This window comes from Neofelis nebulosa, chromosome 2 (assembly GCF_028018385.1).
Source record: "Neofelis nebulosa isolate mNeoNeb1 chromosome 2, mNeoNeb1.pri, whole genome shotgun sequence".
In the NCBI taxonomy this organism is placed as follows: Eukaryota; Metazoa; Chordata; class Mammalia; order Carnivora; family Felidae; genus Neofelis; species Neofelis nebulosa.
Window position 1 is genome coordinate 23,945,415 of NC_080783.1, and position 24,206 is coordinate 23,969,620.

At 34.4% G+C, this 24,206-nt stretch overlaps 1 protein-coding gene across 15 annotated transcripts in view; it reads left to right on the forward strand.

The window, feature by feature from the left end:
• The window catches only part of IKZF2 (IKAROS family zinc finger 2), a 163,926-nt gene that overhangs the window by 93,407 nt on the left and 46,313 nt on the right, over positions 1-24,206 (forward strand). For 13 of the 15 annotated variants that reach the window (XM_058706059.1, XM_058706055.1, XM_058706062.1 and 10 more), the window contains 2 exons: positions 10,932-11,198; positions 17,685-17,852. In XM_058706059.1, the coding sequence (XP_058562042.1) occupies positions 10,932-11,198; positions 17,685-17,852 (435 nt within the window). The remainder of the gene's footprint in view (positions 1-10,931; positions 11,199-17,684; positions 17,853-24,206) is intronic. The other 2 variants (XM_058706076.1, XM_058706085.1) reach the window with 1 other exon arrangement.

Consider the following 24,206-nt stretch of genomic DNA (forward strand, 5'->3'; position numbering starts at 1 on the left):
GGCCTTACACCCAAGGGGACTGAATCGAGGTCCACAGGCCATACTGCCCACTCTAAGTGATTGCATGCTTTCCCAGTCTTAGGAATTTTACATAGAGGATATTATCCTCAGTTTGCACAGTAGGAAACAGAGAGACATTAAGTGAGTTAAGGTTCACATGTGTATAGAACTTAAACATGGGTATTTGAATCCAGCATTTCCATTATTCACTTAGTACCTCCTATGTTGCAATTATTATTATTTTTTTTACCTGTTAACATACGTACTTTATATGACTATCTAAAATGTCAACTCGTTAGGGGTATTTAAAAAACAAAAACAAAAAAAATTGCTGCTGCTACATTGTGGAAAATAAGTATCTGATACTGATCTGTTAAAATTTGCTGGGTGGTTGTCCAGATTCAGTTTCCTTAATCACCACTATGAGTTTTCTCCTCTTTGTTACTATTTGATATATTTTATTGGGTATACATTTTTAACTGACCAGTCCTGCATCTCAAGCGAAATGTTAACTCTGCTTCTTTCACACAAGTTGTGAAGTATTTATGGAAGAACACCAGGGAAAGAGTTTCTGTAGCTTGATGTGAGTATGTATGTTCCAGATTTAAGAAACCAAGGATATGTGAACCCAGAGCATGAATAGCTGTTGAGTTCCTCTGTCACTTCAGTTCAGAGACTAAGTAAAGCTGCTGAAGTACGTCGCATGACTTTGGTTCTTTGCTCTGTTGCTGTTGCCCTGTAATAGAAACCCTGCTCCATTTCTTATCTGTTTCTCTTTAGCATGCCGGCAGCACTGCCTTCTGACCTGGTTTAAGCGTCCTTAGTGACCTCTGGCAATGCAATGTGTTGGGTCCCTTCTGGAATATGCCCACTCAGCTGGATTTTACAATAATGCTTTTACTTCTTACAGAAGTTTGGTTGAAAATTTGTACTTCCCTTATTAAAGATATTACTTCATAGTATAATTTGCTTCACAAACCTCCCACAGTTATGTTAAGCAGATGGTTGCCAAACACCAGTTCAAAGTAGATTGCTCTTATATGAAATAAAATCCATGCTCAGAAAATCTGGCACCATAAGCTGGTCTTCTTCCAACACAGGCTCTCAGACAAATTTCTCTTTACTCAAAGGTGGCACACTACTACACCTGTATTAGACATGCATAAAAAATGGCACACACACATGTTAGATGGCACATACTAATTCAGAGTTATTTTTCGTTAACATTAACATCCCCCACCCTTTTTTTTCTTTACTGGTCACTAGTAACCACTTTGCTTTTGGTAACACAAGGGAAACAGCAAAAATTTGTTCATCAGTGAGTTCTGGGTTCCAGTCAGATTTGGCTCTGAATAGTTGTGTCACTTGGACATACTTCACCCATTCTGAGCATCCTCATGTGTAAAATGAGGATAGTATTAGGTACTTCACAGAGTGGCTGTCATGATGAAATCAGGAGACATATTATGCACCTACAGTCTTTCCTGTAATACAGTGGTCTTTTAATCAAGGTTATGTTGATAATGTTTTATGTTTAAAACCAACTCTGTATTGATATATTTGTTTGTCCCCTGTAGTTAATTTATGCATGGTCTGTGTAACTTCAAAAGAGGGGTGCAATATGTAAATTAGCAACAGTCCAACAATTACTGAGTGTCTGGTGTATGTAAGGGTACAGTGATTTTACAACTGTGAATAAAGATAGCACTTCCTTTCAAGGATCCTATTCTACAGGGAATGTGGAGTGAAGACAAATAAACTAATGAAATCACTAGAATGTGCCTTTATGCTCAGGAAATACTTCATGAAAAAAGGTAGCAGATAAGTAGCTTTGAATGGCATGCTAATATTGATAGAAATAGGGAAAGGATACCAGAAAATAAGAATAGGAGCCAGCAAAGAGTAAGTAGAGATGTATAGGATGAGTTCCAGGAAAAATGGCTGGAAAATTACTGGAAAAAGTATGAACAACTAAAGGACTAATAATAGAACATATGGTGGAGAGCTATAGTGGAGCTGTCTTGAGAGTGTCCTTAAATTCCACACCAACACCTTTGTATTTAGTTTGTAGACACTGGACAGTCATTGAAGACATTTAGAAAAGTAATACGAGTTCTGCTTTAAGAAGATTAATCGAACAACTGAATATAATGGGGGATGAGTTGGGGGAATGGAAAGTGGCAAGAGACAGAAGAGAGACCAGTGAGAAAGCTGTTCTGGGTGAGATGGCATAGGTGATCTTAAGTTGTTCTGGGTTACATGAAAATGCAAAAAAGGAGTTGGATAGGCAAGACGTGGCAGATATTGAATCTTTAGAACTTGGCTAATGAAGTCATTCATTTAAAGGATGGATAAAGGGACAGACTGTTGTTTGCCTGTGGTATTTCTATTTAAAGTAGGCTTATTTCCTCCACATTGTACATTTCTCATGAACAAGTAGTCTGCCAAAGTATTGAAACTTCATCCTTGGCTACAATGGTAGCACTGTGCTGGGCTATGAAGGTATGTGGTTTGATGATGGGCATACTCTATAAGATTTCATGCATTGTGGGAGACCATCAAGGAGTCAGATGTCTTGCCTTCCTTTTTCTTTTTTTCATATAGAGAGGGCACTTATTTTGCACTTATTTTGTGGTGAAGACCTCTTTAAATGTAAATGAAATACTACATGAGTTGCTCGTAGGTATGATTTATCTTTATAACAATTGACACAAAACTGTCAAAACTTGACCACAAAGGAAGTCCTAAAATGCCATCCTCCATAAGCTGTTGGTTTAGAGATTAAAACTGATAATATTGACTTATTCCTCAAATGGCTGTCTTTACCTACCACTGATAAGTCATAGCATGTCATGGAATATAGAAAAAAAAGGTGTCAGGTGGATAGAGGATTACATATTGACAAATTCTTCAGGAACATGGATCTACCCTTGCCTTATGACCAAAGCAAACGTAAAAACTAGGAGGTAGTTGTTTTGAGTGGACAAATACGTTCCAAACTTGATAGAAAATATTAATTCAGTAGTTTCTTTTATGGAAACTTAATGTATTTTTATTTCATCTGACCATTGTAGACTTGAATCCCTAGTATTTTTCAGCCAGTGGACATAGGTTTAATAGCATCTAAAAGATCTATTTGTCCATGAATGATATTTGTCCTAAATATAATACTAATACTATAATACTAATATTAGTTACTTGTTTAATTGTAGAGCCATTATCATGTCATAGAAAGATGGCTTAGCTAAGAGGCAGAAGATCTGAAGTTGATACTAGGCAACATTTACTAACTTTGTGTTCTTAGAAAAGTCACTTAACAGCCATGCCTCCATTTGTTTTTCTATAACTGCCCTACCTATCATTATTTGTTGAGTATCAGTTGAGACAGAGTATATATTTTGTAAATAATAAAGAATTGTAATAAGTTGCTGTTTTTCTGTTGCTATTACTATTAAAAGGATTCTGTATCCTTAGTGTAAAGAGTAATATTAGTCTGCAGTTTTCACGAACATCAAATGTCATTTTTCCCATAGTTCAGATGATGCAGATGGGTAAATCAAAGTAAACAAATATCCCAAGGTTCCACAATTAGTTAAGTGACAGAAGGGGACGTAAAGACTCCGGTTTCCTGCCTTCAGGTACTTCAGGTACAGGGAAACTTTCTATGACACTGTTCTTAGAATAAAAATATTTCAGAAATCAGCACTGTCTTGATTTAGTTCTTGTAGGTTTAAAAAAAAAAAACCCATAATCTTACTTTATTAGAAAGAGAAGAGAGGGTGGGGAGGAAGAGAAAATGTGGTGATGTGATGTACATATTGAGAATGCTACCCATAAATGGCTCAGCTGCAGTTTAGCAACACCAGTGTCTGCACTTGTCCAACCATTTATAAAACAAATACTTCAAGGATGTTGTGAGGGGGCTGTTTTGTGACGCTTACACATTTATTTATTCACAGTTAAAAGAAACAAGAAGTGGATACTGTGTGAAATTTTGTTGAGATTTTTACAAAACGACTGCACCTACCTTAAAATAATTTTTTTTGTGTGATTTTACTTTATTTGTTTAGACTGTTGGTGAATTCTTAGTAAATAACTGTGCTTTACATCAGAGTTTTGAAGGCAGTTTGTTTTTCTAACACATTATTTAAAGAGCTGCTGGGCTGTTAACATGGATTTAATCATGTTTGGTGTTTGTGTTTCAATAGTTTAAATGAGAGAGAGTTAGCTCAGAAGCAACTTCCATAGACTATTAGATAGACATATTGATTCAATTAGTGTGTATAACACCACTTCAAGTAGCTGGCATAGATGGGGAGAAATTGATGCTTGTAAGTAATAACACCCCTTAAGTGTCCTTTTGAATTCTCACACAACAGAAACCAAGCATATAAAAAGTCCACTTACATATCATACCTATATCCCCCCCCCCTCCAATTTAGTAATTAAATAATGGCTTTAGTTACCTTTTGTTCATCATTGTGAAACAAATATTTCTTTTAACTCTTAGAGTATTTACTTCCTTTAAAAATTAAAAATTGAAAAAATATTATTGGAAACTAAACAGATATAAATCACTGATTTGACGTTAACTAATCTAGAAAGCCTATTTTACATTCCATTAGATTAATGAATATCATATCCTTTCAAATACAGCAAATAAATCATAATCCCTTTGCATTATTTTCCAAACTAGGAATTTTAATAATCTGTTCATGGATTAGTAAAGTCAAGTCATACTAATAATAATATTTTAAGTTGTAGAAAGTTTGAGATATTAAAAATATTTTAATAATGATATTTTAGGTTCTGATTACTATGATATTTCCCAAACCTGGCATTTTAAAATGATAGGATTATCTGTTACAACCACATAATAAAGATCAGGATAGAATTTATTTATTCAATTTGGTAATACAAAATTAACTGAGTATATTTCACCATTCATATTAAAAATGATCTTTTCCCCCCAAATTGTAAAAGTTGAGAACTTTAGTATTTGAAGACATCAGTTGCCAGACATGGTGAAATCATATACTATCTTACACAAGTGGGTGACTTGAGGAAGGCATGGAGTAAAAAATAGTAAATGTCCAATTTCTAAGGAAGAGACTCTTTCCATTTATGTACTATTCAGGTCAATAAATTTATTATGCAACCAAATTATATATGTTAGTCATGAACTCTTTCGCGACGTGTTTCTGAGTATGTATTATCCTGTTAATATGGATTTCTTATTTAAGTTAATATTCTTCATATTTTAAACCTTCATAATTTTAGCAAATTATTAGGCAAGCAGCCTATACTTAATATTTGCTAGTTCATTTATTTTATTTAAAATTTTTTAAAATGTTTTATTTATTTTTGTTGAGAGAGAGAGAGAGAGAGAGAGAGAGAGAGAGAACAAGTGGGGGAGGGGCATAGAGAGAAAGAGAATCTGAAGCAGGCTCTAAGCTCTGAGCTGTCAGCACAGAGCCTGATGCGGGACTCGAACTCGTGAACTACAAGATCATGACCTGACCTGATGTCAGACACTCAACCAGCTGAGCCCCCCAGGCCCCCTAGTTCATTTATTTTTAAAGAGAATTCAGTTTTGGTCTTTGTTTCATATTGGTTGAGGTGGGTGAGTTCTAGAGGTGTGATATCTATGAGTGTGTGTAACAGTGTTGTACATTTTATTTTCCATTTCATTTTTAAATGGTATATATGAAGTTTTGAACTCTCTTTTTAAATTTTCATAGTAAAATAATAGTGGTAAGGAAATTTTTGTTATGAAACATACTGAATTAAAATAGTTTTTAAAACAGCTTCACAAAATAACATAATTTTCCCCATTTGATTTTCTGCCTTTTTTCCCATAGTAATCTGTATCTGTTTACTCTTATTCTTACTCTGAGTTTACTCTTATCTCTTATTCTGAATACTCTTATTCTTCTATCCCTTTATTTAATACCATATTAGTGAATTAAAGGCAAGTTTAGTGTAACTTTGTCATTCACTATTATGTATCTTGAAACAAAGAGAATTATGAAGCTTTTGAGTGTAGAGAGCCTAGTATGGTTACTGAAGAAACTTTTATAATTGAAAATTGTTTAGCCTGGGAGTCACTTATAAGCCCCTGTGTAAGTCTCTTTACTTCTCTGCATTGCTGTGATCATCTGTAATTAGAGGCAATTGTGTGTTTTTGTAGCATCTATAAGCTACATTCTGAAGTTCAGTAGTACTTTAAAATCATAAAGAAGAGGAGGGAGTTTGCATTTTGAAGCAACTTTTTGCATAAAGATATATGTGGTACTTTTAGTCCTGAAATACATTCAGAGCTTCTTCTACATAAAATTGAACATAAAAATATTTTTATTGACTATTGTTTGACCTGTGTTCATAAACCTGAGTCTATTAAAAAAAATCATGATTAACGTTTTCATGATCATTAATGCTGTAAAATTTGACATTTCCTTTTTTAAACTGTAAATCATCTCCTTTAACTTAAGAAAAAAAGATGCATATATTAAGCATCTTTATTTTGTTCATTGAATATTTTGAAGTATCTATTATAGTTATTTGTGACTACAATATTGAATGACAATGAATGAATTGATCAAATAATTAAAATCTTATTTCACATCCCTTTCATTGCTAATAATTTGTTCTGACAAAATATTGTTCTTACTAAGCAGTTACTATTTGTCATTATAGAACAATGTGTATAAATTCCTATAGATACTAAGAATGTAAAACTCAGGTATAGCAAGGAAATGAGCTTGAAAAATAATTCTTGGTGTTGAGATTTGTAATGAGATATCATTTTGGTCACAGTAACAGATTCTCATCTTCATAGAAATATCTTCCTGTTACCAAATTATAAAAGAAATACCATATAATGAAGCATAAAAATTTAATTTCAAAGATTTGATAACAAATGTACTATGAATATTATACAATGTTTAATAGTTATAATAGCTTTATATATTATAGCTATAAATAATCATATATCTTTCATTGATACATAAATTGTAATTTAGGGTGTATATAGGTTTACTGAACACATGAATTTAATCATTAATGACTTAAAATATAGTGTCTTGCATTAATTGGAAACATCTTAAATAGAAAAAAAATTGTAGGGAAATTTATTTTATATTCTTTGAGTAAGGAAATTTTCTATTTAACAATTAAAATTCAAAGCCTATTTTAATTGCTTTTTATCCTAAATTTCAACCTAATTTTAGTAGGGCAGACTAAATATTAGTTAGGATGGGATTTTGTTTGTACTTAGGCCAACATAGGTATATAAAATTTAATCTGATATGTATATATTAAAATGTGCTGCATTTATTGACTTACTATATCAATGAATGTAAATTACTGTATTTACTATAGCAGTAGTGTATATATTCATACATGATATAATCCCTTAGAGTATAAGACTGCTAGAGAAAAGATTGCTAGGGTTTACCATTTCTTCTGTATTTTAGTTCTAACAAATGTATGCTTTTTTGAATATTCAAGTATATTCCTCTGTAGACAACGTTCTAACTATAACTTTAATATACAATAATTTTTAATGACATTTTATCCATGTTTGGTATTATGTTTTGATGTATGTATTATAATATTATTAAGGGAAAAGATAATATAATATCAAGTCATATTCTTCATAATTCTGTGCTGTTTTGAAATTTAAGAGGCCCATATTTTCAGACTCAGACCTACACTTTTTTTTTAAAGAAATAGAAATATTTTTTCCATCTCTCATTTTTTTTTAAATGTTTTATTTATTTTTGAGAGAGAGAGAGAGGGAGGCAGGCAGAGTGCAAGCAGGGAGGGGCAGAGAGAGAGAGGGAGACAGAGCATCCAAAGCAGGCTCCAGGGTCTGAGTGGGGCTCTAACTCACGGACTGTGAGATCATGACCTGAGCCAAAGTCGGCCGCTTAACCAACTGAGCCACCCAGGCGCCCCTCAGACCTACACTTTAAGGTACATTTCTTCAGTCTTGAAATGGAATGTTGGTAGACTTTACACTCATTAAATGTAGCTGATCAGATGTTGACCAGTTCAGGAATATGAATGATGGCATTGCTGTGCAGTTTATAACCTTTTAGTACATCACTTAAACATGTGGGACAATTTGCTCACAGATTGGAATATGAAGTCATGCTATATAAAGTCATACTCCTCATTTATTTTCTTAACTTTTTCTTTAAGTGGGAGTTATATGGGACTACATAGGGCAAAAATTAGTGTTTTACTTTGATTAGAATAACCTTTGTTCCCAGGGGGAAAAATCATGGAAAAATTTCTTGAATATGGAAAAACTTATTGAAGCAAAATACAGAATCTAGAAATCATAATTGAAAACTTTAAAAAATCAAAACGTAAAATTAGTGTATATGCTCCCAAGATACCCTTGAGTAATAAGATTAACTAGTATTTTTGCAAAAATATAACACATGGGGCTGAGTTCCTTTGTATATATAAAGCATTTAAATTCAGTGAGCATAGACCAACAACCAAGTAGAAAAATGGGCAAAGAACTTTCATAGACAAATCCCCAAAAAACCCCAAACATTTAAACATGTATGTCTATAGATGCTCAACTCCACCTTTAAAAAAATACAGATTAAAATCTATCGTAAAATACCAGTTTTTATCTATCAGATTGACAGTTCAATGTGATATTATATAATAATGTCTATACTAGCAATAAACCATCTTAAACTTGTAACAGTAGAGCCTAGGAATAAATTATATTGATAAAATAGATTCTATGCAGGCATTAAAAAGAACAGTGTGCATTTCTGTGTACTAATATGGAAAAATTAAACAGATATTATTAAATGAAGAAAGCACAGTTAAGGTTAGGTAAATTGTACACTCCAGTTTGTGTAAAAAGACTATCATCTATAAACACACACACACACACACACACACACACACACACACACACCCCTATACTTCTGAATTAGAAAATAAGGATAATGGTTGCTTTTGAGAATGTAATGGGATGGTGAATTTTGGAGAGAAAAGGATATAATTTTCATTTTTTATCCTTTAATTTTTCTTTATTCATGTATTTTTTAAACATATAAAACATTCTAAAAAAAATCTTAATTTACTAAAACATCTCAGTGGATACTGCCTGAAAACCTCCTAGATGCCACACGTTTTTTGAGCATGTTGGGGATATTAAGATGGATGAAATAATGTCTCTACCCTTCTCAAAAACCAGTAAAGTAGTACTGATTTGTAAATAGGGTAAAACTCAATGTAGTAGATTTTCTGTTAGAGATGGGGCCAAGAAGTCTATAAAATCTTTTGTAGATCTCAGAGTAGATTACATACTATAATTGATCTTCACAAACTTTATGGAATAAACAGAGCATTATCTTTCACCAGAAGAGTAATAGTTAAGCCCATTTTCTGCATTTGTTCACTTAATGTTCACATCAGCCTGAGAAAGTGGCTACCATCACCATCCTCATTTTGTAGAGTACATGGAGAATTCAAGTATCATGCAGAAGGCGACACTGCTTATAGTGAGTGCCAGAGCTTGTATTCAAATCCAGGCAGCCTGGTTATAGGATCCGTACTCTAACTAGCTAAACTATTCTACTTAAATTTCATTTTGAAGTTTGAATTCATTTGTAGTTTGCAAACAAAAGACAATGGATTCAGAGGTTAAATATTCAGTTCAAGATTATACTGCTAATAAGTGTCAAAGCCAGTCCTAGAGCTATGGTCTTTGGACTCAACGCAGTGATCTCATTTTGCACCATGCTGCCTCTGTTCTTAGGGGAGTTCCAAGGAGGGGAGCAGGGGAGGAGCCATTTTGGTAGCACTACCTGTTTAAAGTACTAATAACAAATCACAGAATATGTGGTTTCTCTAAGAAAGCTGCAGTAAAAAGAACTTACTTCCTTTTTATGAATGTATTTCCTCCATTCAAGTAGTACCAAATAATTTGTTTTGCTCAGGAACGCTGATATGATTTCTTTAGAAATTTTCAAGATCACTGGATAACAAAACAAAACAAAACAAAACTGGTATTCATTTAAAGCCTGTTTCTGCTTTGTGAAAAGACTTTGTCAGCAATCCAGAATGAGGGCTGTGCTAACAAAATTCCAACTTTTCTGTGGGATGATCCAAAAACAGCAAACAGAAGGCATTAAATTTCTTAACAGTCACAAGTGTGTGCATGCACGCTATGCCATTCCTGTCATTCACTGCTTTTTAGTGTGCATAGATTAAAGTTGGAATACTTTGATTTGCAGACTAATATGTTCCACGGAGAACTTTTTTTTACATAAAAAAAAGTAGCTTACAAGCATGTGAGGTCTGTGCACTCTGCCTTACATTTCTATAGCTCCTCATTGAATATGTTTTCGGTCTCATTTTAAGATACTTGCCTTGACAGTATGCCTTCATACATCTAAGACATTTGCTTAAGATCCCAAGTAGTTTCTCTTACTCAGTTCTGAAGCAGGTTTACACAAGTACTCTGATGTGAAACCTAATGTGAAGTATATTCATACAATCATATGATTGTTAAATTAAGAAGAGGCTGACTGCATGGCTCAGGGGGTTAAGCAATATCTCATCTTGTTTCTTGCAGAATCCTACCTGAGTCTCAAAAAGTAACAAACTCAAAAGCCAATACCAGAATTCAAGACTTGCTTAAAAAATATATAAGTTAAAGAAAGAAATATATGCAGAAATAAAGTGTCATTCTGTTTTATGAACCATCTTTACTTTCATGCTAAAGTCACTAAAATATCTTAGAGCACAGTATGTATGGACATTGCATTGGTGTTGGCACATGCAACATCTCCATCCATGTTAATATAATGGTACTGGGTGGAGAAGCAGTGTAGATAACAACACATAACCTGCATTTTAAATGTCTTCATTTCTCTCTCTCTCTCTCATTACAGCAAATTCAGTAAAACTAGAAATGCAGAGTGATGAAGAGTGTGACAGGAAACCCCTGAGCCGTGAAGATGAGATCAGGGGCCATGATGAAGGTAGCGGCCTAGAAGAACCCCTAATTGAGAGCAGCGAGGTGGCTGACAACAGGAAAGTCCAGGAGCTTCAAGGCGAGGGAGGAATCCGGCTTCCGAATGGTAAACTGAAATGTGACGTCTGTGGCATGGTTTGCATTGGGCCCAATGTGCTTATGGTACATAAAAGGAGTCACACTGGTAAGCAGCTGAAAGAATAACCTGATGACTGCCTGTGACATCTGATGTTGATATTACCTGACATCTATTCTCTTTCCTTTTTATTCAGGGGTGGCAGTGGTGAAACTACCTTTTCAGAATTCTGCTAGTATTGGATTGCTGAAAAGCAGAGAGTAGCCTGGGTCTTGACTTCCAGCCTTCAAATCTGAATAGCATATCAGAAAAGAAGTTTGGGATTCAGTTTCCACAGTTCTTAATATAGCAATAATATGATAAGGGTTCAAAAGGTATAGGAGAATCTCATTGTGTAACTTAATCTTTTTGTATTTCTATACATATTTTACCATACCCATGGGCAGGTAATATAGTTTGCTAGCTAAGAGTTTATACTATAAAATGGTACTCATGCATTTATATAGAGGTGGATCATTTTCACCTTATCTGGTTAACCTCTTGGAATACAATTTCCAATCAATCTTTGCCTACCATGGGTCCCTGTATTAGGGAGATACTTTCCCTGGTTCAAGGTGTTACCATCTTCCCGTGATACTTCTTTTATTATAGCTCCTGCGAAGAGATACGTAGGGTGTAGTATACTATAGCTAGAGTGGTGAGTATGCTGGCAGGAATGTGCAATCATGGAATAGGGTAAGGAAAGAGACCTCGGATTAATTTAATATATACTTTTGACATTTGTGTAATGTAAAAAACACCTAAATGAGGAGAAGGCTTTATTTAAATCTCTCTATAAATTCTTTGGCAAAATGAAAAAAAAAATTAATTAAAAAAAATGAGATTATGTTAAGAAAATCAGACAGTTAACTCTTAAAAAAAGTTTTAAGTTCATATGAAAATTGTTATAAAGATAATGATACCTTTAGCTATAATGCCAAGTAGTATTATATAGCAAAATATTAATCACTAATACTCAGAATTTTTAAATATGGTACTCTCTGGAAGAGACATAAATCATAATGAAGTTGGTTTAAAAGATTTATTTCTAAGTAATCAATTTAATTAGTAGTTGCTTAAAATATGAAAGATACAAGATACACTGAAGTCTTTCTAGTCCAAATCTCTCATTTACACATGAAGAAAGTGAAGCCCCAAATAGTCAAATGATCTGTCCATTATCTCTTATGTGGTTATGACGCTAGAACCAAGGTTTCCTGATGCCCAGACTGGTTTTGTTCAAATATACCAAGCTCAGTATCTTCAATGCACCAACATTTTCTGATGAGATATGACCCTAAGGCTGATATCTTAAAATTTATAGTAAGAAGTTACACATTAAAATCAGTGTTATCTTAATCAGAATCATCAGCTTTGGAACCTGTACCCTTATTCCAACTATACAGTTACATGTTTAGTTTTTGTTTTGATTTTAATTTCCTTTTTAAATGGCATATTTTAGAAATATTTATATTACTAGTGCAAATGTTTTTTACCTTAATTGAAGAAAATTTCTTCCCAGGGCGCCTGTGTGGCCCTGTCAGTTAATCCAACTTTGGCTCAGGTCATGATCTTGCGGTTCATGAGTTCAAGCCCCACATTGGGCTCTGTGCTGATGACTCAGAGCCTGGAGCCTGCTTCAGATTCTGTGTCTCCCTTTCCCTCTGCCCCTCCCCTGCTTGCACTCTGTCTCTCTCTCAAAAATAAATAAACATTCAATTAAAAAAAAATTCTCCTAGGAAAGTTAAAAGATCAGGTTTGATATTTGATAATAAAAATATGAAAAGTCTATAAAATAATGAGTCTTCTTTTCTTCTATGGTCATTAAGTAATGTTAATTGCAGTTCTAAAAGAAGAGTTCTACATAGTTATTATGTATTCATTATCTCACAGTGATTATATTGAGGAAGATAACACCCATTCAAATGTGTAACTTTCCCCTTCTAGCAACATATAAACAAAATTAGTATAATGACTTTTCATTTGAATTGCATATAGTGTGCGTTTTAAGGCTGAAAAGTACACTAACAACAACTTTTTTGTAAGATTTCTAATAAGCCTTTTATGGTCTGAGTCAAGGAAATTTGAAGAACCTGAGTATGCTCTATTATTTGGGTTAATCAATGTTTCACTGTATCTGCAGTGATTGTCATGAGGATTGTTGGTTTGTAAACACAAAAGTAGTTTCATACCTACTCTACTGTTCATTTGATATTTACTACTATAGCAGCATTGAATTATTTTGATTCTGAAAATCCTGAAATTGACATGGAAAATGTTTTTAGTTATACAGATTTCTGGAAGGTCTATGAATATGGGATTCACTCAACTATCAAAGGCAAGGAGAATGGGCAAAATGGCTATTTAAAGTCCTCTTGCAACTCAGTGAACTTTTATTGTTAATAAATGTTTATTGGAGTATTGTAAACATTATACTTCCCTCAGATCTGGAAAGTTTTTGTTAAAGTTAATAGCCATTCTTAGAGGAGCCTGGGATACCTGCCACACATTGTTGACCTTAAAATTGTGATGTATCTTTACATTTACTATGTTTATATGTATTTCTGATGACCCAGTTTATACATCTGAATGGGTCATAACATTTTCAACTCCATTTTAATACTATTCAAGAACAGAAAGTCTATTTGTGAATTTTAATTTAAACTAGATTGAAAAAATGTGGTCAGGATCTAGTCATTAACCAAATGTTTTCTCATTAATACCATGAACTACTGTCTTCATTCTAGAACTTCCCCGTTACCAATTATTTACAGCTAGTATAAAAGGCGTGGTCTTAAATTTTTAGAAACCCTTTAGGAAACATGTTTGTGTGTTTAGCTCATAGAATATCTAATATAAAATTGATAGTGAAAAAAGCTACACAACCACCCAGTTTACTAAAATGACATGGAGTATCATATCTAATTCACTTCTTCTTCTTTCTCTTTCATACTCTACTAAAGTACCAATTCCAGTGTCTTACAAATGGCTTTGTGTTATTTCATTGGTATTGCTACTTTAGTAGGTAATCAGGTAATATTGTCATCGGATACTCAAGGCACTCTTCACTGGGATATAGGCAGAAGAAGTAGGGGTAGTAAATCAATTCATGCACAAACATGAATTGATGCGGACATTATAAATACAGTCTATCCTTAACTTTGCCCTTCTTTGGGGTAGAGTATTCCCAACTTTGTAACTTTAAGTTTTAAGCACACTATTTTGTACATTGTAGCTTTGTGGAACCATTCTCTTGCTCCAAGGCCCTCTCAACAGGTGCTTGGGATTTTTCATATTTGTAGGTAGTTGTTCCATCCAACACGGAACACCCTCTTTCTTTGATTTACGAAAGCAAATTGATGCATGTATATTTGTATTTCAATTGGATATTTAAACACAGATCTAGAAATATGTGTTTATGAAAGTATATAAAATATTGAAATATAATTTCAATAGATAATAGATAACTTCATTCTGGGAATAACCACAAAAAGGTCCTTGAGTAGATTAGATTAAAAAACAAACAAAAAAACAAAACAAGAAGCAGATTGAGAATGGAAATGAATGATAGCATGGCTACATATTAATTGTTCTCCTGGATTCAGAGTTGTTAATCCAGACTTTTGTGCCCACCCCATGGGGGAATTAGTTATCACAGATACAGTAGCCTACTTGATTTTTTCAGTTGAATTACTGTATAGTGAATTCAGTAAATTTGTGATGTTTTCCTGAAGTTTGCGTTTATTTATATCTGAAGAACATGATTAATATATTTTCAAAGTCTAAACTAATTCTAAAAAGACTAGTTGATTCAGTCTATTATTACAGAAAGAGCAAATTATTTAAAAAATAATTGAGATGTGTTGTTTCAAGTAATACGCAATATGGGTAGCTAAGTGAACCTTTTACTTAAATATCAGATCATTTTCCACATATCTCATAATCCCAATTCAAGACTTAATTCATGTAAAGCGGATTATTTCTAAAAGCTTCATCCAATTGAAATAAAAGTGAATTATTATCATTGCCCTTTTCCTCTTATCACAAATGGGAACATGACTTGTTACCTTCATCATGCCTTTCTTTATTTCCCATGGCCATGGAATATAGTTAGCAAATGCCTCCCATGTAAGACTTACATACTCAGCAACAGACAATATTTCCTGATATACCTAGACCTCTTTTTATTTCTCTGACCCCTTTAAGGATGATCATATAAATTCAGAAATAATTCTTACTAAAAATATTTGAAGATATCTGGAATATTTTGTAAATGTAAAAATGAAATTATCCTGTCATGCATTAGTCTCATATACTCAATTAGATGAATTTTAAAATTCTTTTTAAAGATAGTTATTGTTTTATTTATTTTTTCTTTTTTGATTAGTATTACTTGGAATGACAAATTCAGTAGTCTAAATTAGGAATTTTTAAATATTTCACTTGTAAGAGGCTTAATGAAAATCTAAGTTAGCATGTTTGAGGAGTATATTCTAAAGGCAAACATGATTTCAAATGTTTTTGTTTACCAAACTAATTTAATTCATTTTAAAGTTATGGCATACTAATTTGTTACTTGCCTGGAAGACCCTAGATAGAGAGATTTCAAAAGTAAAATCAAATATTTGGAGTGAAAAGTATAATTTCCATTTGCTATTTTCCTATGGTATAAAAATTTTTACAGAGAAATTGCCTTTTTCTTTTTTATTAGTAATTCCGTGGCAGGGGTGGGGAGTAGAAAATCCTGATTTTAAAAAGCTATGGACTGCTATTTCATTGAAAAAAATGTCAATGAATTAAATTGTGTGTGTGTGCGTGTGTGTAAAGATGTACCAATTTTAGATTTATTTTAAAACTTTTATTTGTGAGACTTCATACAAGAGGTTTCTTGGTAAAGTATTTCTCCTTTAAGCAGTATTTAGCATTGATTTAATTGTCAGTTTTATCAAATGAACCAAAAAAATGAAATAAGATAAAATTTAAGGTAACCATAACATAAATTATTTTCACTTAACACACCAGCACAAGGACTTTTTCATAAATTAGCTCAGAAGATCTCCAGATTTTGTAAGAAAAACCTTAACCCTTGCTACACAAACACAGATTATATATATATTTTTTTCCCTTGGTATATATCATAAAAAGTTCCAAGATGAGCAAGTAGTAAGGAATTTAAGATAACACCTGATGTATCACTCAATGTCTTTAGGTATTATAACAAATCTATATGATAGAATATGCAGTGGCAGCTGCAAGAAAATGGCCAAAGTTTATCTTCTTTATGCCTCCTACCTTTCTTTAATAAAAAGAATCACTGAATTTGCATTAAAGGCCTCACCCAAATATTGAGGTTTCCTTATTCACTATTTACAAATGTTTCAGTTAAAGATATAAAACATGACAATTCAGTATAAATTTTTAGGTATTAAAATTATAATCTTCATCTAACCTCAAATACAGAAATAGTACAGTTAAACCAAAAGTGAATTTTTTTTTTTAACCTTCTGTTCTAAACTGTGAGCTTTACTACTTTGTACTATTTAGGTACTAATTTATAATTTATTTCATGAATATCTTTAGAGACTGGCAAACTTAAAATAACATTTTCTTCATGGTTTGACCGTACTTGCCAATTTCACTCCTTCCTCAACTGCAATTTTATGTTTCAGTGACATTTGTGACAGCCAGTTGACCCAATAGACTAAACTGATAATTCTGGCTTGAACAGTTTTATAGTGGTATCCAGTAATAGGAGAAAAGAGAGAAAAGATTTCTATACAATTATTTTCACAACAAAATTATACAGGAAATGTCTGGATTAATAATTTTCTTTGGATTTTCACTGTTTATATCAGAAATTTTTCCAAAGATTTCACTGTTAGTGACTAGGAGAATCGAGAGACCTGGGGCCTGGGTGAAGCTTTAGAGATTTTGTGATAATGAGCTTTGTTAACCTGGTTCATTCATTGAACTTTTTTGGCCCCCTGGTAATAAATCATCAGCTAAATGAAAGAGTTAGACTAAAGATCCCCTCCAGGCCAAACTAAAATTTCTGTAACTTTAAAAGAGATAGTGTGGCACAACAGAGCAAGATTTTGTTGTCCAACTAAGCAAGATTCAGTTATCAGTTTGAGTACTTTTTAGCTCTGTGACTATAATCAGATGCTTTGATACTTGAACTTCAAGTTCTTCATTTGTAAATTGAAATTATAGATACCTAATTAGAAATATAAGGATTGAAATATTCTCTGTAAAGCAACTAGTAAAGTCAGTAAAGTGATGGCACTTAGTTGTTCAATCAGTGGTCAGTGCTATTGCTGATTCTTTTGAGTCAGTGACAGGAATCCTGTAAAATTTATATAAAGAGAGAGAACGGTGCTTGGCCTGAAGTTTAAGGCTTTGGTATTAGCAAATTTTAGTTAGATAAAGGTTTAGAAGACCTACAGGGGAGAATATTCTCAGCACAGAGAACCTAGCACCAATTAGTAGTCTACAGCAAATTGGTCACTTGTGTATAACCTACTTGATCTTTTCTACCTCTTTTCCTTTTGGCAGGTGAACGCCCCTTCCACTGTAACCAGTGTGGAGCTTCTTTTACTCAGAAGGGAAACCTTTTGAGACACATAAAGTTACACTCTGGAGAGAAGCCGTTCAAATGTCCTTTTTGTAGCTATGCCTGTAGAAGAAGGGACGCCCTCACAGGACACCTCAGGACCCACTCTGGTAAGTGTCACTGACTCTTTGAGAAGAAAGCTAAAATACTAGAATTCAGCAAAGTGTTAAAGAATGATGCAGAGTAACTTATAGCTTTGGTATATGGCTAGGAATTATCTAGACAATATTTTTATTTGTGTACACTGAGTAACTGATAAATCTTGCAAGTTGCATATGGCCCTTCCTTTTTTAGACTCGTAGACTTGGCAAAAAGGAGCACTGTCAACTGAAAAGTCTCTTATTTTAAGCCATTGAAGTAAGGAAACAAGTGTTCTATGGATTTTCTGTGATTTTTAATTTTATAATTATTAAGTCAGTATAATTAATAATTTAATTTATAACATAAATTAATGTATAATTTATTCTGTAATTATGGTTAATCCAGGATAATAGAAAATCTAGTAAAATATCATAGTTACATACTGATATCACCATAGAGGAGATGAAAGCTGTGATATTTTTCAACTGATATAGTGCCCAGTCTGGGAGTGGGAAATCAAACATCACTATTTTTAAACTTGAAAATATTATGCTCATTAGCAAATTGGCTGTGGAGTATTTTATATTTCATTTAAACGCTCCTTGTTTCTTTAACTCTCAAAATACAGTCATTGGATTTTCTCTGAAACATTTCTCTGCTTCATAAATCATCATTGGAAAATCTAGAGTAAGTGTGATATTTTTAAAATGCTAGAGTATAGTACATAAAAGAGAATGATTAGAAATCTGAATGAATCTCATTTGACTTTTAGCATGAATTGCCATAACCAAGAAGTTAAAGGCGGAAAATTAATATAGAGTACTCTCCAGCCAGTTTTATATCCTTCTGTCCATAATGACATATTAAAATTTAATTTTAATATGAAGATATGATGGAAGTGATATTTTCATCTACATTGACAAATTGTATTAGAGAGTGCTGTGGATTGTGAGGTAATACTTGTATTACCTGTTTTTACATTTTTTCCTATTAATCCTTAAGGCCTTATTTTTTAACATGAATGTGAAATGTATAAAACTAATTTAGATATTAACTTGTCAATGTGGAGCAGTTGTAGAAAAATGAAATTAATTCAAGCATTAAAACAAAATATTTTAAGTATATATAGTTAATTGCCTCCCTGACTCATAGCAATTCCCTTATTTCCAACCATGACATTTTATATTTTAAATTATGCTATGAAAATTACATCTTTATTATAAAAATTATTCTTTATTGAAAGAATGTTAAGATGTGACAGTAACTTCCTTTAGCTAGCCATGTACTCTGGCTTATTAAAGTATTACTGAGCTGACCACAGATTATATAAAACATAGCTTTGCATGAACATTGGCTGTTACATGAAGTTGAAGCAAAAATACAACTTTAAGCATCTATTTCATTCTTAACAAAATTGTGTTGCTTTTAATAATCATGGTTTAATGTACACATGTTACTTTACCTGGGATTGCTATATTATCCTTAGAAGGTTTAATGCCTTCAGCGCTCAAGAAGGATTTCAATACTCACCTTAATTTGTGTTGCCTTGATATCCTTTTTGTTCTTTTAACACATCCATCCCTGTGGGTGGTGTTTAAGAAGACACTTTGGTTTTTGTTTCTATTGAGCTGGGCAGTTTCAATCAGCATCTTTTTGCAAATTAGTCATGACTCATCTAGGGGTTCCTGACTGGTGCCTAATGAAGTGAGGGATGAAAAAGGTGTCACTCCAAAAGTAGGCCATTCCCATTGGCTTTTACCAGGCCAGACACGACATTTCTTACATGGTTCTGTGTAATTACAAATCGTGTGTGTGTAAAGTGAAGCTGTTTCTGTGAAATCGTATATTCTGTAAATAAATATATTGCCTCCTTGAGGTTCAAAAAAAATAAAGACATGGACCCATAGCGGCAATCATACTGATTTTACAAATTGGTATACAAAGTCATGATTTTGTAGATATATAAACAGACTCAAAGTGGCTAATTAAGGAGAGCTTAATGGAGTAATGAGGGGGGTGTCATCCAGCTACTGCCTCATCAATGGGTGACATGAATTCAGTTATACTTCCAACTGTAACCTAAAATATTTGCCAATGTTTTTTTATAATAGATACAGTGTAAAACATAGCTGCTAAAGTCCATGCTTCTCTAATTGTTCAGAAAGTTCAAATTGATCATTATAGCTTTCTTATTCTACTACCAATTCCACCTTCCCCTTAAGCTTACCCTGTTTTGTAGCACCTGGGCTAGACAGGATTCTTTATCTGATGAATGACCCAAATCTTAATTTCTACAAATACTGAGTATTTGATGGTCCTGTCTTCCTGGGACTACTGCAGTTTTCCAGTAACCAGGATTATTGGGCACATTTTTTAAAAAGAGGTGCCCCATTGAATCTCCTGAGTTCCAAACATAGCAACAACCCCAAATCATCTTGGTAATCTGGAAAAGTTACCAACCAATAGTCCACTTCTCTCCCTGTTACTTTAGCAGCTTGAGATGCCCCCAAATAGCCAGGGAGTAGTCCAATATGACCGACTCAGAGCTCTGATCCATGGTGGAAACAGTCTTCCTTTGGGTACCTAGCACATACATCAGAACAATATACCCAAACATGCCTCCTTCTTCATGATGACAGGTGCAAAGTGCAGCCATTTGCATTTATTACAGAAGATCAAATTCAATATGTGTAGACCACTAAACCCCATAACATTTCACTAATGCTGCTAGTCTCTGAACTTTCTATGGCAATTATCTCCTATTCTCTAGCATATATCTTACTGAGGCATCTCAGGTATTTACTACTTCCTGCTCACCATGTCCAGTCAGTACCATGAATGTAATGTTCCAACTTGATGTTCTGTGGGATGTCAAGATGAACAAGATTTCTTTGCACTGTATTATAGCAAAGAGGAGAGTTGACCTAGCCTGAAGCTAAGATAATAAAAGTATGCTGTCCCTGCAATGTGAAGGCACATTGCTTCAGATTATCTTTGTTGATAAAGAATTATTTTTCAAAGAAATTGTTAAGTCACTACCTCCATACCTAGTATCAGGGGCTATGTTAATATGCGCCAATAAAGGTATTACAGCTAGAACTGCATCTGTAGTTGGCTCTTGATGTGATTAAGTCTACATTCATCCACAGAACCATCTTACAGTATAAACCATCATTAGCCCAATAAACAGTATAAATGAGTGTGTGTAGGAATCCCTACCCAACATCTTTCAGTTTTAGTTTACTGTCTTGGGAGAGATATAAGTCTAAGGCTATGATCTCCAATATGGTATCCACCAGCTACTTGTGGCTGTTAAGCACCTAAATATGGTTGTCTAGGTCTTGCAGGCAAATGATGATGAAATGTTGAAATGATTTTTTGATTAAATAAAGTCTTTTAAAATTAATACCAACTTTTTAAAATGTGGCCACTAGAAAATTTGAAATTACACGTGTGACTCATATTTGCACCATACAGCATTGTTCTCAGCTTTTGGTAATAGCCCTGGGTCAGGGAACCAACATAAGAATCCTGTCCATTGCATGGGGCTTCTGAGTGGCTCAGTTGGTTAAGTGTCTGACTCTGGATTTTGGCTGAGGTCATGATCTCACAGTTCGTGAATTTGAGTCCTACACTTGGGCTCTGTGCTGGCAGTGTGGAGCCTGCTTGCAATTCTTATTCTCTCCCCCTCTTTTTCTGCCCCCTCCCTGATTTCTCTCTCAAAATAAATAAATAAACTTAAAAAAAAAAAACACAGTTCTTCCTATTGCTTAATTTATTTGTTCTCACAATACTGTAAGATGGACTTGGGTAAAGTCTACATATTTATCTTGACCTCCATATGCACCCCGCTTTGAACTGGTGGACCATAATGGCATTTGGAGTTCTAGAGATTAATGTCAGCTCAGAGCTATTTCTAATAGCACTAACTGATAATATGTGGTAAGACTTGTTATTTCCCTCTTCCTAGTGCATAGTCACCATCATAAATGGCCATGGTGATTCTGGAATGACTTAGAAGAAGATTCATAGCATATATCCATGGCCGGGTGTCAGGATCTTTTCCAAAAGGGACTATCTTCATCTAATTATGTGACTTTGGGCTATGAATACAATAGGCTTAGATCTAGGCACTGGATAAGAGATCATGAATCCCACCATGGCTATGCAAGTTCAGTTTTTGCCCATAAGACCTAGACATTTTCTGCATAAGTTGGTTAGCAGCTTGGTAGTCTAACCATTTATTTCATTCTTGGGGACTCCATAATTGATTAGCCATTGCCCTAGGACCCTATGGCACAAAACATCATGATTATCACCCCATCCCTATGGTTTGTTAAGGTAATTGCACCTTCCTGATATTTGTTCCTAACATAGAGCCTCGACCACTCTGAGGTCACACATACATTTAAATCAGGGAGCTCAGTTCTATTTGCAATATCTATCATTGTTCTCCCCAGACAAGGGAAGACAGTTAACATAAGCTTTTTTTGTTTTTTTTTTTTTTTTTTTTTTTTTTTTAAATTTTTTTTATTTATTTTTGGGACAGAGAGAGACAGAGCATGAACGGGGGAGGGGCAGAGAGAGGGAGACACAGAATTGGAAACAGGCTCCAGGCTCCGAGCTGTCAGCACAGAGCCCGACGCGGGGCTCGAACTCACGGACCGCGAGATCGTGACCTGGCTGAAGTCGGCCGCTTAACCGACTGCGCCACCCAGGCGCCCCTAAGCTTTTTTTGTTTTAAAGAGAGAGACAGAGCACAAGCAGGGAAGGGGCAGAGAGAGAGGGAGACACAGAATCCGAAGCAGGCTCTAGGGTCTGAGCTGTCAGCGCAGAGCCCAACACTGGGCTCGAACTCATGAACCATGAGATCGTGACCTGAGCTGAAGTTGGATGCTCAACCAACTGAGCCACCCAGGCTCCCCCGGTTACCGTAAGCTTTTGAAGCATGTGGCTTCTTTCCTTACCAGAGTAGTTCTTTGGTGAAGGGAATGCTCCACATGTGCTTTCAGAAGTATGTTAGCAGCACACTGAACAGGGTGGTTCATAATTGATCTTTTCCATTATTCTTACTTATTTGAGCTTTTGTTCTTCTTCCTCTTTGCTATGCCAAGAAAATTGTGGCATTTCAACTTTTTACAAACAAACCATCATTGAATCAAGAATTCAATTAACTAGTCACTCCTACTTGCTCAAGGCAATGTATTAAGTCCCAAATCCCAGGTGAATACATATATTTGATAAATTTGGCCCTAGATAATCTAGCATTTTGGTTCATCTTCCTGATATAAAACCTTTAGTACCAATTCATTCCCTTACATGCTAACTGGACTCCTGTTGATACAAATTGGTAGTTTTGCAGTTCTTTCAGTGTATAGGCTGTCACCTGGATCAAGCCTTGATTTTGGTTATATTAGGATCTAACTTACTATGAGACGAGGGGCAATGAGAGGTAATAGGAATGAGTCCTTAAAAGAATTGCCATTCTCTGATTGGGTTCTTGCCTCTGCTAAAGCAATTGAAAGTCCCTTACTATGGGATAGCTGATTTATAGGAACACTGGTTTCCTTAGAAGGCAGTGTGGGAGGTGAGGATTGTGTCTTCCAGCAAGGATGGTTTGGGAGTGTTTGGGGGTTCAACATTCTGAGCCTTAGTATTTGATCAGATAGTACCATCCCATGTTTCACTAGTCCATTACCAAGACCAAGTTGTATTGGTATTGCCCATTTTATTTACTACAGCAATTCCATAACTATTCAAGTCAGATTCTGGAGTTGGTTTTTAGCCTTATTTGTCCTGAGGCTTAAGTAAATAAGGACTCTTAAAGTCAACAGAGGACTTTGATATTCCACTTGTGTTCTAACATGAAGTGATCATTCAAGGCCTTCAAACTGTCCTTTCTTCTTTGTATAATCCTTAGGGCCATCAGAAATAGCCATATCACACACCAGTCTTCACTCTAAACACCACCATTGTCACTTCAGCAAGTAAAGGCTACATGCTACCAGCAGTGATAATTTAAGTAGTCACATTGCCAACAAATGCCTAGAAACAGTAGTATCCCATCAGCTTCCCATTAAGGAGGCCTTTCTGTTCTCTTCAAATATGAGCAAGTTAGGGGCGCCTGGGTGGCTCAGTCGGTTAAGCGTCCGACTTCAGCTCAGGTCACAATCTCACGGTCCGTGAGTTCGAGCCCCGCGTCGGGCTCTGGGCTGATGGCCCAGAGCCTGGAGCCTGCTTCCGATTCTGTGTCTCCCTCTCTCTCTGCCCCTCCCCCGTTCATGCTCTGTCTCTCTCTGTCTCAAAAATAAGTAAATGTTAAAAAAAAAAAAAAAATATATATATATATATATATAGAAAAAAAATAACAAATATGAGCAAGT